At 42.8% G+C, this 15,667-nt stretch overlaps 1 protein-coding gene across 2 annotated transcripts in view; it reads right to left on the bottom strand.

The window, feature by feature from the left end:
* The window catches only part of KANSL3 (KAT8 regulatory NSL complex subunit 3), a 130,882-nt gene that overhangs the window by 82,962 nt on the left and 32,253 nt on the right, over positions 1 to 15,667 (bottom strand). For both annotated transcript variants that reach the window (XM_077262905.1, XM_077262906.1), the window contains exons 8-10: positions 13,592 to 13,693; positions 13,136 to 13,207; positions 12,751 to 12,825 (exon numbers count right to left, since the gene is read on the bottom strand). In XM_077262905.1, coding sequence (XP_077119020.1) covers positions 12,751 to 12,825; positions 13,136 to 13,207; positions 13,592 to 13,693 — 249 coding nt within the window. The remainder of the gene's footprint in view (positions 1 to 12,750; positions 12,826 to 13,135; positions 13,208 to 13,591; positions 13,694 to 15,667) is intronic.

The following is a 15,667-nucleotide window of genomic DNA, read 5'->3' as shown; positions in this document are numbered from 1 at the left end:
ATTTGGATGGCACACAAGAAATATATAACGGGCTCAATAATTAAGTTGGCTGCTCAAAGGAAAAAGACGAGAACTGAACTACAAACCAGATTAGAAAATAAATTAGCAAAATTAGAACAAGCCAACCAGATGTCCACCTCTCTCTACCTTTCCAAACAAATTCAGGAGACTAAAACTCAATTAGATGCCATCCTCACCACTAGAACGGAGAAGGCCTTGACTTGGACGCGAGCCAAATTTTACAAATTCGCTAACAAGCCGAGCAAACTATTAGCTCGTAAGTTACGTTCTAGGGAAATGATAAACACAATTTTTTCAATAAAAGATGGTTCGGGAAGGATTTCGTCTCACCCAGATAATATATATAGAACATTCCATGAATATTACCAAAACTTATACACCCAGCCCAAACCCTTATCTCCTCTCCCGATTCAACAATTTCTACAAAATCTCCACCTACCTAAAATCACAGATGCAACGGCTAAACAACTTCACTCAGAAATATCTATAGAAAAGATCCAATCAGTTATCAAAGCGTTGAAAAAGGGAAAGGCCCCCGGCCCTGATGGACTCACGGCCATTTATTATCAAAAATTTGCTGAAATTCTTTCACCCCACATCAAAAAATTTGGAGATGCCCTCCTTCAGGGCTCAAAAATGCCCCCAGAGTTTCTGGTTTCCCATGTTACAATTCTACCTAAGCCAAAAAAAGATCATTTACTGACCAAGAACTTTAGGCCTATTTCTTTACTAAATGTGGATTTAAAAATATTTACTGCAATTATCACAAGTAGAATAAATCGCATATTGCCCTCTCTTATTCACAGGGACCAGGTGGGGTTCATCCCATCTAGACAGGCCCCGGATAATATCAGACGTAATATAAACCTTATCCACACAGCAAACTCCCGCAGGGAACAACTTTTAATATTAGCCTTAGACATTGAGAAGGCATTCGACTCACTCTCCTGGAACTATCTCTTCCAAGTCCTATCCAAATTTGGTTTCACTCGGGAGTTTATAGAATGTATTAAATTACTCTATGACTTTCCCACAGCATATCTGAAGCTCCCGACATTGAGCCCTTCTCCCATATCTATTCAGCGTGGTACCAGACAGGGATGCCCACTCTCCCCGGCGTTATTTGCTCTGGCCATGGAGCCCCTGGCAGAAGCCATTAGAATAAATCAGAATATTACCGGTTTAACTAACTTAGGTGAACAATACAAGGTTAGCTTGTTTGCTGATGACCTCCTTTTGACTATTACCAATCCCCATACAACAATTCCTAATCTCGTATCTCTGCTTAATATATTTGAAGACATTTCGGGGCTAAAAATTAATATAGACAAATCGGAAGCTCTCTTTATTAATACCAGCAAAACTATTCAGGATAATATCACCTCCCAATTTAAATTTACAAAGAGGGATAATTATTTAACCTACTTGGGAATAAATATTACAACAAACAGAGCTAACCTCTTTAAATGGAACTACACACCACTTATCCAGAATCTTCACACTGATTTATCTAGGTGGGCTTCGCTAAACCTATCTTGGCTAGGTAGGATCCACACAATAAAAATGGTGACCCTCCCACGGTTTTTGTACCTTTTTAGATCTCTCCCAATACCGATTTCAGCTAAAACGTTCTCAGGTCTTCACGCCACGATATCCAAATTTATATGGCAGAATAAAAGGGCTAGAATCCCCCAAAAATTAATGTTCCTCCATAGAAGACATGGTGGAGTTTCACTCCCAAATCTATCTCTATATTATAAAGCGGCACAAGTAGCACAACTAACAAGTATATGCGCCCTAAATAACAAGCCAAGGTGGGTTCATTTGGAATCACATCTCATTAAGCCACTCACATTGCCAGGCCTCATGTGGTCCACGGGAAAAATCCCCAAACAACTATTTACAACAGCACCTTACACTGCTCACTCGTTTAATTTGTGGAGACGAGTTAGATTTAAATATTCACTGCAATCAGATCCCTCCCCATTAATCTCTATATTAGGTAACCCGATGTTCACTCCTGGTTTGGACCCACGTTCGTTCACTTGGTGGATATTACGAGGGATTACAACAATAAAACACTTGTGTGACCCTTTCGGTGTCCTGATGGACAGAGCAGAATTCGTGAGGAAGTTTGAACCCCCGATTAGAGAAATAATGCATATTAATCAGATTTTGCACTTTGCAGGTGGCCTAACTCATGGTAAACGGCCTGTTCCTGTTTCTGGTTTTGAACAAAAATGCCTTTCAGACCCAATGGGAAGGGGGACAATATCTTTGCTTTACTCTATTATGATTCCACCTCATGATAAGAAGAAGCTGGGTTTCATGAGACGGTGGGAGGAGGAGTTGGGTGTCGAGCTGACGTTGGAAAACTGGAGGAGGTGTTGCGACACACTAACTAAGGGTAGTCATCAGTCATCTCTAGTGGAAACCTCGATCAAGGTCCTTCATAGGACTTATCTAGTGCCAACTAAACTTCATAGCATATTCCCCAATGTCTCAAATTTATGCTTCCGGGGATGCAACCTACCTGGGGACATGATACATATATGGTGGTCTTGTCCAGTGGTGTCCAACTTATGGCAAAAGATAAACCTTCTGGTTGACCAACTGGCGGGGAAAAAGACCAACCTGGACGCCTCTGTTTTCCTGCTGGGGGCGAGACACCCGGCTCTTTCTAAAGATCTATTTAAGTTGGTTTCTTTTCTCTTTATGGCTACTAAAATTCACATTGCCTCAAAATGGAGGAACCCCGCGTTGTCGTTCCATATGGTTGAGGAAAGGATGAATAACATTATGTTCTATGAACGCATTGAGGCCACTAGAAATGATAGGTGGGAACAGTTCTTTAAGATATGGGGTCCTTGGATGGATCTGCATCCTAACTTGCACTTGAGTCAGACTCTTCATCTGTCCCCATAGTAATTTGACTCTATGGGGATAACGTTTGTTATAAATTTAAAAAGTAAATGCAATTTCTCCCTTCTTCTATGTTTTTCCCTTGTGTTGTCTTTGTCTTGTCCACCCTTGTCTCTATAAGAAATATGTGTTCTTATAATAATCAATTACAGACTCCCCTGCGAGGGAGTTCATTCACATTGCAATTTCATTTTATGAATGTTAAAGTTGAAATTTCAATAAAACCTTTTTTGAAACTAAAAAAACCGCATGTGTGAAAAAATGCATGTAAACGCGGTAAAACGCATGCGTTTTTATAGAAAAACACAAGAAAACAAGAAAAAAACAAAAAAACCTAACCCTACCCCTAACCCTACCCCTAACCTGAAATACGTGGCACTGAAATACGTGGCACTGAAATATACGTTTATATACGTATATACGTATATAAGTGCCACGATATTTCAGTGGCCACGTATTTAAGTGCCACGTATTTAAGTGCCACGTATTTAAGTGCCACGTATTTAAGTGCCACGTATTTAAGTGCCACGTATTTAAGTGCCACGTATTTACGTGCCACGTATTTACGTGCCACGTATTTTTCAGTGCCTGAAATACGTGGCACTGAAATACGTGGCACTGAAATATCGTAGCACTGAAATATCGTGGCACTGAAATATTTACGTGCCACGTATTTTTCAGTGCCTGAAATACGTGGCACTGAAATACGTGGCACTGAAATACGCCACTGAAATACGTGGCACTGAAATATTGTGGCACTGAAATATCGTGGCACTTAAATACGTGGCACTTAAATACGTGGCACTTAAATACGTGGCACTTAAATACGTGGCACTTAAATACGTGGCACTTAAATACGTGGCACTTAAATACGTGGCACTTATATACGTGGCACTTATATACGTGGCACTTAAATACGTGGCACTTAAATACGTGGCACTTAAATACGTGGCACTTATATACGTGGCACTTATATACGTGGCACTTATGACTGTCAGAAAATGTTCAGTAAACGGTTAGGGGTAGGGTTTCAGGTAGAATTGGGGAGTTTCCACTGTTCAGGCACATCAGGGGCTCTCCGAACGCGACATGGCGTCCAATCTCAATTCCAGCCAATTCTGCGTTGAAAAAGTAAAACAGTGCTCCTTCCCTTCCGAGCTCTCCCGTGCGTCCAAAAAGGGGTTTACCCCAACATATGGGGTATCAGCGTACTCGGGACAAATTGAACAACAACTTCTGGGGTCCAAGTTCTCTTGTTATCCTTGGGAAAATAAAAATTTGGGGGGCTAAAAATCATTTTTGTGGGAAAAAAAATATGTTTTATTTTCACGGCTCTGCGTTGTAAACTGTAGTGAAACACTTGGGGGTTCAAAGTTCTCACAACACATCTAGATAAGTTCCTTGGGAGGTCTAGTTTCCAATATGGGGTCACTTGTGGGGGGTTTGTACTGTTTGGGTACATCAGGGGCTCTGCAAATGCAACGTGACGCCTGCAGACCAATCCATTTAAGTCTGCATTCCAAATGGCGCTCCTTCCCTTCCGAGCTCTGTCATGCGCCCAAACAGTGGTTCCCCCCCACATAGGGGGTATCAGCGTACTCAGGACAAATTGGACAACAACTTTTAGGGTCCAATTTATCCTGATACCCTTGTGAAAATACAAAACTGGGGGCTAAAAAATCATTTTTGTGAAAAAGAAAAATAATTTTTATTTTCACGGCTCTGCGTTATAAACTGTAGTGAAACACTTGGGGGTTCAAAGTTCTCACAACACATCTAGATAAGTTCCTTGGGGGGTCTAGTTTCCAATATGGGGTCACTTGTGGGGGGTTTGTACTGTTTGGGTACATCAGGGGCTCTGCAAATGCAACGTGACGCCTGCAGACCAATCCATTTAAGTCTGCATTCCAAATGGCGCTCCTTCCCTTCCGAGCTCTGTCATGCGCCCAAACAGTGGTCCCTCCCCACAAATGGGGTATCAGCGTACTCCAGACAAATTGGACAACAACTTTTGGGGTCCAATTTATCCTGATACCCTTGTGAAAATACAAAACTGGGGGCTAAAAATCATTTTTGTGAAAAAAAAAAAAAAAAATTATTTTCACGGCTCTGCGTTATAAACTGTAGTGAAACACTTGGGGGTTCAAAGCTCTCAAAACACATCTAGATAAGTTCCTTAGGGGGTCTACTTTCCAAAATGGTGTCACTTGTGGGGGGGTTTAATGTTTAGGCACATCAGGGGCTCTCCAAACGCAACATGGCATCCCATCTTAATTCCAGTCAATTTTGCATTGAAAAGTAAAATAGCGCTTCTTCCCTTCTGAGCTCTGCTATGCGCCCAAACAATGGTTTACACCCACATATGGGGTATCGTCGTACTCAGGACAAATTGCACAACAACTTTTGTGGTCTAATTTCTTCTCTTACCCTTGGGGAAATAAAAAAATGGGGGTGAAAAGATCATTTTTGTGAAAAAATATGATTTTTTATTTTTACGGCTCTGCATTATAAACTTCTGTGAAGCACTTGTTGGGTCAAAGTGCTCAACACACATCTAGATAAGTTCCTTAAGGGGTCTACTTTCCAAAATGGTGTCACTCGTGGGGGGTTTCAATGTTTAGGCACATTAGGGGCTCTCCAAACGCAACATGGCGTCCCATCTCAATTCCAGTCAATTTTGCATTGAAAAGTCAAATGGCGCTCCTTCCCTTCCGAGCTCTGCCCTGGGCCCAAACAATGGTTTACACCCACATATGGGGTATCAGCGTACTCAGGACAAATTGCACAACAATTTTTGGGGTCCAATTTCTTCTCTCACCCTTGGGAAAATAAAAAATTGGGGGTGAAAAGATAATTTTTGTGAAAAAATATGATTTTTTATTTTTACGGCTCTGCATTATAAACTTCTGTAAAGCACTTGTTGGGTCAAAGTGCTCACCACACATCTAGATAAGTTCCTTAGGGGGTCTACTTTCCAAAATGGTGTCACTTGTGGGGGGTTTCAATGTTTAGGCACATCAGGGGCTCTCCAAATGCAACATGGCGTCCCATCTCAATTCCAGTCAATTTTGCATTGAAAAGTCAAATGGCGCTCCTTTGCTTCCAAGCTCTGCCATGCGCCCAAACTGTGGTTTACCCCCACATATGGGGTATCAGCGTACTCAGGACAAATTGTACAACAACTTTTGGGGTCTATTTTCTCCTGTTACCCTTGGTAAAATAAAACAAATTGGAGCTGAAATAAATTTTGTGTGAAAAAAAGTTAAATGTTCATTTTTATTTAAACATTCCAAAAATTCCTGTGAAACACCTGAAGGGTTAATAAACTTCTTGAAAGTGGTTTTGAGTACCTTGAGGGGTGCAGTTTTTAGAATGGTGTCACACTTGGGTATTTTCTATCATATAGACCCGTCAAAATGACTTCAAATGAGATGTGGTCCCTAAAAAAAAATGGTGTTGTAAAAATGAGAAATTGCTGGTCAACTTTTAACCCTTATAACTCCGTCACAAAAAAAAATTTTGGTTCCAAAATTGTGCTGATGTAAAGTAGACATGTGGGAAATGTTATTTATTAAGTATTTTGTGTGACATATGTCTGTGATTTAAGGGCATAAAAATTCAAAGTTGGAAAATTGCGAAATTTTCAAAATTTTCGCCAAATATTCATTTTTTTCACAAATAAACGCAAGTTATATCGAAGAAATTTTACCACTAACATGAAGTACAATATGTCACGAGAAAACAATGTCAGAATCGCCAAGATCCGTTGAAGCGTTCCAGAGTTATAACCTCATAAAGGGACAGTGGTCAGAATTGTAAAAATTGGCCCGGTCATTAACGTGCAAACCACCCTCGGGGCTTAAGGGGTTAACCATGCTCACATTTGCCATCACCATTTTTGCCCCACTAATCCTCGCTCTCCTTCGCTATCCCCAAACCCCTGCACCCTCGAACCAAATAACTATCTCCCCCCTCTCTCTTACCCCCCTACCTCGCTTCATCTGCAGACCTGCTCCTTAAGGCCCCGTCTCACTTAGCGACGCTAAAGCGATCCCGACAACGATACGACCTGTCAGGGATCGTTGCTGCGTCGCTATGTGGTCACTGGTGAGATGTCAAACAGTGAGATCTTCCCAACGATCGCTGCTGCGATCTCGCTGTTTGACATCTCACCAGCGACCTGTAGCGACCTGTACAACGATGTCACATGGGAGCTATTATGACGATTCAGTGTCTGAGTCGTCAACGAGGTCGTTGGTAAGGTGTCAAACACAGAGATGTCTGCTACCCAGCGGGACCTCAACGATCAAAAAAAGGTCCAGGCCATTCCGACACGACCAGCGATCTCACAGCAGGGGCCTGGTCGCTGCTACGTGTCACACATAGCGAGATCGCTACTGAGGTCGCTGTTGCGTCACAAAACTTGTGACTCAGCAGCGATCTCGCTAGCGATCTCGCTTAGTGAGACGGGGGCTTTAACCTCAGACCTATCCCACTAAAATATAATATAAGCCGATCACTCTCCTTCACCCACCTGCTTTCCCTTTCTCTGCTTCTTCTCACTGCTGGCAACATATCCCCCAATCTTGGCTCCCCCCGCCTCATACATCCCACTAATCCTCACCCCTATACTTCTCACACTAAGAGAAACTACAGCAATCCCTCACACTTAAAATATGTGCCACTGACCCCCACCTCCCTGCTTTCTCTCTCTGGAGCACTTTGGAATGCCCGCTCCATCTGCAACAAGCTCCACGAGATCCATGATCTCTTTACTTCCCACAACCTTTCCTTCCTGGCCCTCACTGAGACCTGGCTGATGCCCCTCCCCCCCACGGCCTCCCCTGCTGCACTGAGTTACGGTGGCCTCCACTTTACCCACACTCCCCTGGCAACAGACATGGCGGAGGAGTGGGTTTCCTTCTTTCTAAAAACTGCCTCCATATTTTCACTCCATGACACAGACAGCGCCACCACTTTCTATATCGCTACCCTCACATAAGCCATAGACTCTGTCGCCCCTCTCATGCATGGCAAAGTGCGACAAATCAATAGGCAACCCTGGCACAATAATCTCACCAAAAAACTTCGACAAGCATCTAGGGTCGCGGAGCGGCATTGGAGAAAGCACACCTGCTAGATGACTTCACTTCTTTCAAACAAGCTACCCTTTCCTTCAAATTTGCCCTCACCTCTGCTAAACAGACCTATTTCACAAACCTTGTATCTTCATTATCCTACAACCCAAAACAACTGTTAAGCACATTCAACTCTCTGCTTCGCCCACCACTGCCACTTCCAACTCCCCTTATCTCTGCCAAGGACTTTGCCACCTACTTCAAAAATAAGATCGACCAAACAAGGCAAACCTTTACTGTTCCACCACCCCAACCACTCCATATACCAGACCTCTGCACTTCCCTAATAACCTCCCTCTCCAACATCACTGAAGGAGAGCTTACTCACTTCCATTCCAAATCACACCTCATCACCTGTGCACTTGACCCCATCCCTTCCGACCTGCTCCCCAACCTCACTAACATGCTAATTACAGCCCTAACCCATCTCTTCAACCTATCGCTATCTTCTGGTACCTTCCCCTCTGCCTTCAAACATGCCACCATCACACCAATCCTCAAAAAACTAACCTTGACCCAACAGCTATGCCCAGCTATCGCCCCATATCACTGCTCCCGTTTGTTTCCAAACTCCTTGAGCATGTCTATTCTCAACTTTCTTCCCACCTCTCATCTAACTCTCTCCTTGACAACCTCCAATCTGGCTTCCACCCCAACCACTCCACCGAAACTGCCGACCAAAATTACTAATGACTTACATCCAAAGCTAACAGTTCTCCATCTTCCTCCTTCTCGACCTGTCCTCTGCCTTCGACACAGTCTAACACTGCCTACTGCTACGGATTCTTTCTTTCTTCCCTTGACATCAAAGACCTTGCCCTGTCCTGGATTACCTCATACCTTTCCGACCGCACATTTAGGTATCTTTCCCTCCTCATTTAAACATGCCATCATAACCCCTTTACTTATAAAGCCATCCCTGGACCAGAACTGCACTGCTAACTACAGATCTGTCTCTAACCTTTCCTTCATCTCTAAACTCCTGGAACGCTTGGTCCACTCCCGTCTAATCCGCTATCTCTTGGATAACTCTCTTCTCGACCCCTTACAATCTGGTTTCCAATCTTTACACTCCACTGAAACTGCCCTCACTAAAGTCTCTAACGATCTAATAACAGCCGAATCCAAAGGTCATTGCTCTCTGCTGATTGTCCTGGATCTCTCTGCCGCATTTGACACTGTTGATCACCAGCTCCTTCTCACTATGCTCTGCTCCATAGGCCTCAAGGACACAGCCCTCTCCTGGTTTTCCTCCTACCTCTCTGACCCCTCCTTCACTGTATCTTTTGCCGGCTCCTCTTCCTCTCCTCGTCCCCTTACTATCGGGGTTCCGCAGGGCTCAGTCCTAGGCCCCCCTCCTCTTCTCTCTATACACGGCCCCTATTGGACAAACAATTAGCAGATTTGGGTTCCAGTATCATCTCTATGCTTATGACACCCAATTGTACACTTCTTCCCCTGACATCACCCCTACCCTAATTCAAAATACCAAGGATTGTCTGTCTGCTGTCTCTAACATCATGTCCTCCCTCTATTTGAAACTAAATCTCTCCAAAACGGAACTTCTTGTGTTTCTCCCTTCTACTAACCTCACTCTACCCAACATCGAAATTACCCTGGAGGGTTCAACCATAACTTAGAAAGAAGGAATATAAACCAGCTCACCTGTGATGCATAAACCAAACCTCGGAGCACAGACCCGCTGTGTCCAGGTGTATAAAGTCCAAAAAAGAAAGGAATGTCCAGCCTCACCGAGTCCGTAAAAAAGAGTTTTCTTTATTCACAAACTTTAAACATGGAGGATACAGACTTCAGCACGAACCATATGGGTAAGAATCTCAACGCGTTTCTGGAGACTAAGCTCCCTTAATCATAACATATGTCATGTCACGTATGTCATGATTAAGGGAGCTTAGTCTCCAGAAACGCGTTGAGATTCTTACCCATATGGTTCGTGCTGAAGTCTGTATCCTCCATGTTTAAAGTTTGTGAGTAAAGAAGACTATTTTACGGACTCGGTGAAGCTGGACATTCCTTTCTTTTTCAACCATAACTCCCAAGGAGCGTGCCCGCTGTCTTGGGGTCATATTCGACACCGAACTTTCCTTTACTCCCTATATCCGATCACTCACTCGCTCTTGTCACCTGCATCTTAAAAACATCTCCAGAATCCGACCTTTTCTCACCTTTGAAACTGCAAAGACGCTTACTGTCGCTCTTATTCATTCTTGTCTGGACTACTGCAACTCTCTCCCTCTTACCAAACTTTCTCCTCTCCAGTCCATCTTGAATGCGGCAGCCAGGGTCATATTTCTGTACAGCCACTTCACTGATGCCTCCATCTTGTGCCAGTCATTACACTGGCTACTCATTCACTACAGGGTCCAGTATAAACTCATCTCTCTCACCCACAAAGCTCTCCACAGTTCTGCACCGCCTTGTATCTCCTCTCTCATCTCTGTCTATCGCCCTACACGTGCCCTCCGTTCTACAAATGACCTAAGACTAACTTCCCCCGTAATCCAAACCTCGCACCTCCGTCTCCAAGACTTCTCTCGTGCTGCGCCAGCTCTCTGGAATGCACTTCCCCAGACGATCAGACTGATACCTAGCCCCGACCTATTCAAGCGCGCTTTAAAAACCCATCTCTTCAAACAAGCCTACCACATCAACTACTCAGTAAACTAACTTTGCCCTGTTCCCTCCTTCCAAATATTATTCTGAATCTGCACCCTACTATTCATCTGACTCCACACCCTCCATGCACATGATAACTGCACTTGATACTTGACTATTGCACTTAAACACACGGGCTGATGACCGGATCATGCAGCTTTATATGAAAATCCCTATTTATTATAATTGCCAGACCTGAAATAACAAGCACTTTTCACCTATTGTGTCCCCCCCATTTCCTTGTAGATTGTAAGCTTGCGAGCAGGGACCTCACCCCTAATGTCACTGTTTAAATTGTATTAACTTGTACTGAATTTATTGTCTGTACATGTCCCCGCTTAATTGTAAAGTGCTGCGGAATGTACTGGTGCTATATAAATAAAAATTATTATTATTCCATATTTCCCCCCTCCCTCAGGGGCAGAATACTAGACTGCAAGGTTTGATATTTCTGCAAGTTTTATCCCTTTCATTTAATAACTGATTTGCATATTTGTATGTCACTTTTTTCTGCTCAGGCAATGTTCCCCAACTCTGAGGACTGTTTTTTCCAGCAGGACAATGCGCCATGCCACACAACTAAGTCAATGAATGTGTGGATGAAGGACCACCACATCAAATCCTTGTCATGGCCAGCCCAATATCCTGACCTGAATCCCATTGAAAACCTCTGGAATGTAATCAAGAGGAAGATGGATAGTCACAAGCCATCAAACAAAGAAGAACTGCTTAAAGGGAATCGGTCACCTACTTTTTCGTATATAAGGTTCAGCCACCACCATCAGAGGCTTATCTACAGCATTCTGTAATGCCGTAGATAAGCCCCCGATGTAACCTGAAAGATAAGGAAAACAAGATAGATTATACTCACCTGGGGGGCGGTCCAGTGCAGTCTGGTCCGATGGGTGTCGCGGTCCGGCGCCTCCCACCTTCATACAATGACGTCCTCTTCCTTGCTTCCTGTCGCGGCTCCTGCGCAGGCATACTTTATCTGCCCTGTTGAGAGCCGAGCAAAGTACAGCAGTGCACAGGCGCCGGGAAAGGTTTGAGAAGCCCAGAGCCTGCGCACTGCAGTACCTTGTGCTGCCCTCAACAGGGCAGATAAAGTACACCTGCGCAGGAGCCGCGACAGGAAGCATAGAAGAGGACGTCATCGCATGAAGATGGGAGGCGCCGGACCCGGACAGCGAAGCCCATCGGACCGGACCACCCTCCCCCCCAGGTGAGTGTAATATAACTTGTTTTTCTTGTCTTTCAGGTTACATTGGGGGCTTAGCAACAGCATTACAGAATGCTGTAGATGAGCCCCTGATGGTCGTGGCCAAAGCTTATATACGAAAAAGTAGGTGACCGATTTCCTTTAAATTATTGTACCAGGAGTGACATAAGGTCACCCAAAAGCCGTGTGAAAGACTTGTGGAAAGCATGCCAAGACGCATGAAAGCTGTGAATAAAAAAGGAAAAAAATACTGCTACATTTTTAAACCTCCTAAAATAATAACAAAATAAAATTTAAATTTTACAAATGGGGCCGATTTAACGCAGACATGAGGGAAATGTTATTTATTAATAATGATTTTTTTTTTTATAAATAAACACAAAACATATCAACACCTAAATTTACCATTATCAAAGTACAATGTGTCACGAAAAGACAATCTCCAAATCACTGGGATTTGTTAAAGAATTCTAGAATTATTACCACATAAAGTGACACTGGTCAGATTTTAAAAATTTGGCCTGCTCACTAAGGGGTTAAATATCTGCATGTAACATATAAAGAAATGTACTATAATTTTGCTATGCATACTAAAGCACTTCTCAATCTTCATTTGATGAAGTGGTCCTCCGTGTTATAATACACTAGGCCTGAGTAAAATTAAGAGGGGATGAGAATATCACTCTCGTCTTTGCACATGTATGTAAATTACACCAAACTAAGTTTTTCATGGAGTAATATTTGTTATACTGTTTGACTTTCCCCATGACTTACCCCTCTGGGTCCATCAATAGTGAGCAGAGGAAATCCTAAACAGACCACGGCTGTGACATATTCCATGAGAGAAACCTGAACAAAGCAAAATAGTAAATACGGTAAATGTAATGCCAAGGTTTGTACGGAGCAAACTGCTTCATAAATGAGGATTAGAAAATATGAACAAAATAGCAAAGGAGTAGTGTGGTGTCTCAAATTTTTGAAACAGCAGGACAGCTGGCTATGCAACAAGTTACACAGACTCTACAACAGAAAGGTAGAAAATTGTTCTAAATATTTAGAACGTTACTTAGTTTTGCATTTAGGAAGCAAATGGACAATAAAAAGATCAGCGTGTAGTTAGTTGTCCACAGACTTAAATGTGTAAAGACGTCATACTCACATGGCAGGCAACTAAAGCTCCAGTATTCCACCCAATCAAAATGACAGGCTTGTGTGGAAAATGGTTGTGGATCTGTATGGAGACCAAAAAACTGATAAATATGCAACTGCTGCTATAGTTGTTAAAAAGCAAACAAAAAAATTACGTTTAGGACACGCGTTAGCTGTACTATCCTTTTCTTCCCTCAGAAACAATGACAGATTCTTGCTTGTTCATGATTTTCCTAGTGTACTACTCAGTTGTCTCAATTAAGGTTTAATGACTGTACCATTAACAAAACAGACAAAATCACATAGATCTTTTTGCTTAGGTACCAGCTTTCCACATGGAAACTATGAACTTTATATCCATTTTAAAGATCAGATTAGAAAAAAATCCCAAGACAAATTGTCCACAAAGGCATAAAAACCACTTGATGGAAAGAAGACATCAATTCAGTTCTAAGATATGATGTACCTCAATAACTTTTCCTCGTAATCCAGCAATCATGTTTTCGAGGCACTGCAATGAGGTTAGCCCAGTACCACTGTTAACCAGTTGGGAACCAACAGGAATGACCTAAAAGTAGTAGAAAGAAATCATGTAATCACTGACTATTGTTATCAAATGGTGTGAATAAACTCCAAGAAAAGTGAACAATTCAACCCATTGTACAAGATTACACATTAGCACCTACCAAAAGAATAGGTGACAATTGCTAATCTCTGGAGATGCCAGCCACAGGCATGGGTGTAATAAGTCCAAAGATAATGGAGAGCATACAGGTCCTCCTGTAGATGTAGATGCTGGAGATGGCGTACAGGGCTCCTGTGACTAGGACATTGTTATATTGCTACAGACTCTTTTAGGTTTCCAATGGGTAACTAAATCAGTAATATAATGCAGCAAACATTGGGTACGGAAAGTATTCAGACCACTTGAAATTTTTCACTCTGTTTCATAGCAGCCATTTGGTAAATTCAAAAAAGTTAGTTTATTTTCTCATTAATGTACACTCTGCATCCCATCTTGACTGAAAAAAACAGAAATGCAGTAATTTTTGCAAATTTATTAAAAAAGAAAAACTGAAATATCACATGGTCATAAGTATTCAGCACCTTTGCTCGGAGCAGAAGCCCCCTTTTGTGCTAGTACAGCCATGAGTCTTCTTGGGACTGATGCAACAAGTTTTTCACACCTGGATTTGGGGATCCTCTGCCATTCTTCCTTTCAGAACCTCTCCAGTTCCATTAGGTTGGATGGTGAACGTTGGTGGACAGCCATTTTCAGGTCTCACAAGAGATGCTCAATTGGGTTTAGGTCAGGGCTCTGGCTGGGTCACTCAAGAATGGTCACAGAGTTGTTCTGAAGCCACTCCTTTGTTATTTTAGCTGTGTGCTTTGTGTCATTGTCTTGTTGGAAGGTGAACCTTCGGCCAAGTCTGAGGTCCCAGAGCACTCTGGAAGAGGTTTTCATCCAGGATATCTCTGTACTTGGCCGCATTCATGCTTTCTGCAATGACAATCAGTCATCCTGTTCCTGCAGCTGAAAAACACCCCCATAGCATGATGCTGCCACCACGTTTCACTGTTGAGATTGTATTGGGCAGGTGATGAGCAGTGCCTGGTTTCCTCCACACAAATCGCTTAGAATTATTACCAAAAAGGTCTATCTTCATCTCATCAGACCAGAGAATCTTATTTCTTTTAGTCTGGGAGTCCTTCATGTGTTTTTAGCAAACTGTATCGAGGCTTTCATATGTCTTGCACTGAGGAGAGGCTTTCGTCGGGCCACTCTGTCATAAAGGCCTGACTGGTGGACAGCTGCAGTGATAGTTGACTTTGTGGAACCGTCTCCCATCTCCCTACTGCATCTCTGGAACTCAGCCACAGTGATCTTGGGGTCCTTCTTTAGCTCTCTCACTCACCACGGCTCTTCTCCCACAAATGCTCAGTTTGGCTGGATGGCCAGGTCAAGGAAGACTTCTGGTGGTCCCAAGCTTCTTCCATTTAAGGATTATGGAGGCCACTGTGCTCTTAGGAACCTTGAGTACCTCAGAAATTCTGTTGTAACCTTGGCCAGATCTGTGCCTTGCCTCAATTCTGTCTCTGAGCTCCTTGGCCAGTTCCTTTTGACCTCATAATTCTCATTTGGTCTGACATGCACAGTGAGCTTTTATATAGACAGGTGTGTGCCATTCCATATCAAGTCCTATTAGTTTAATTAAACACAGCTTGACGCCAATGAAGGAGTAGAACCATCTCAAGGAGGATCACAAGGAAATGGACAGCACGTGACTTAAATATGAATGTCTGAGCAAAGGGTCTGAATACCTATGACCATGTGATATTTAAGATTTTCTTTTATATTAAATTTGCAAAATGTTTTACATTTCTGTTTTTTTCAGTCAAGATGAGGTGCAGAGTGTACATTAATGAGAAAAAAAAACAACTTTTTTGTATTTACCAAATGGCTGCAAAGAAACAAAGAGTGAAAAATTTAAAGAGGTCTGAATACTTTCCGTACCCACTGTATCTTAAAGGGAGTATCCGT

Source organism: Ranitomeya variabilis, chromosome 5 (assembly GCF_051348905.1).
Source record: "Ranitomeya variabilis isolate aRanVar5 chromosome 5, aRanVar5.hap1, whole genome shotgun sequence".
Classification (NCBI taxonomy): Eukaryota; Metazoa; Chordata; class Amphibia; order Anura; family Dendrobatidae; genus Ranitomeya; species Ranitomeya variabilis.
The sequence above is the reverse complement of the archived record's forward strand: the minus strand, read 5'-3'. Positions and strand labels throughout refer to the sequence as shown.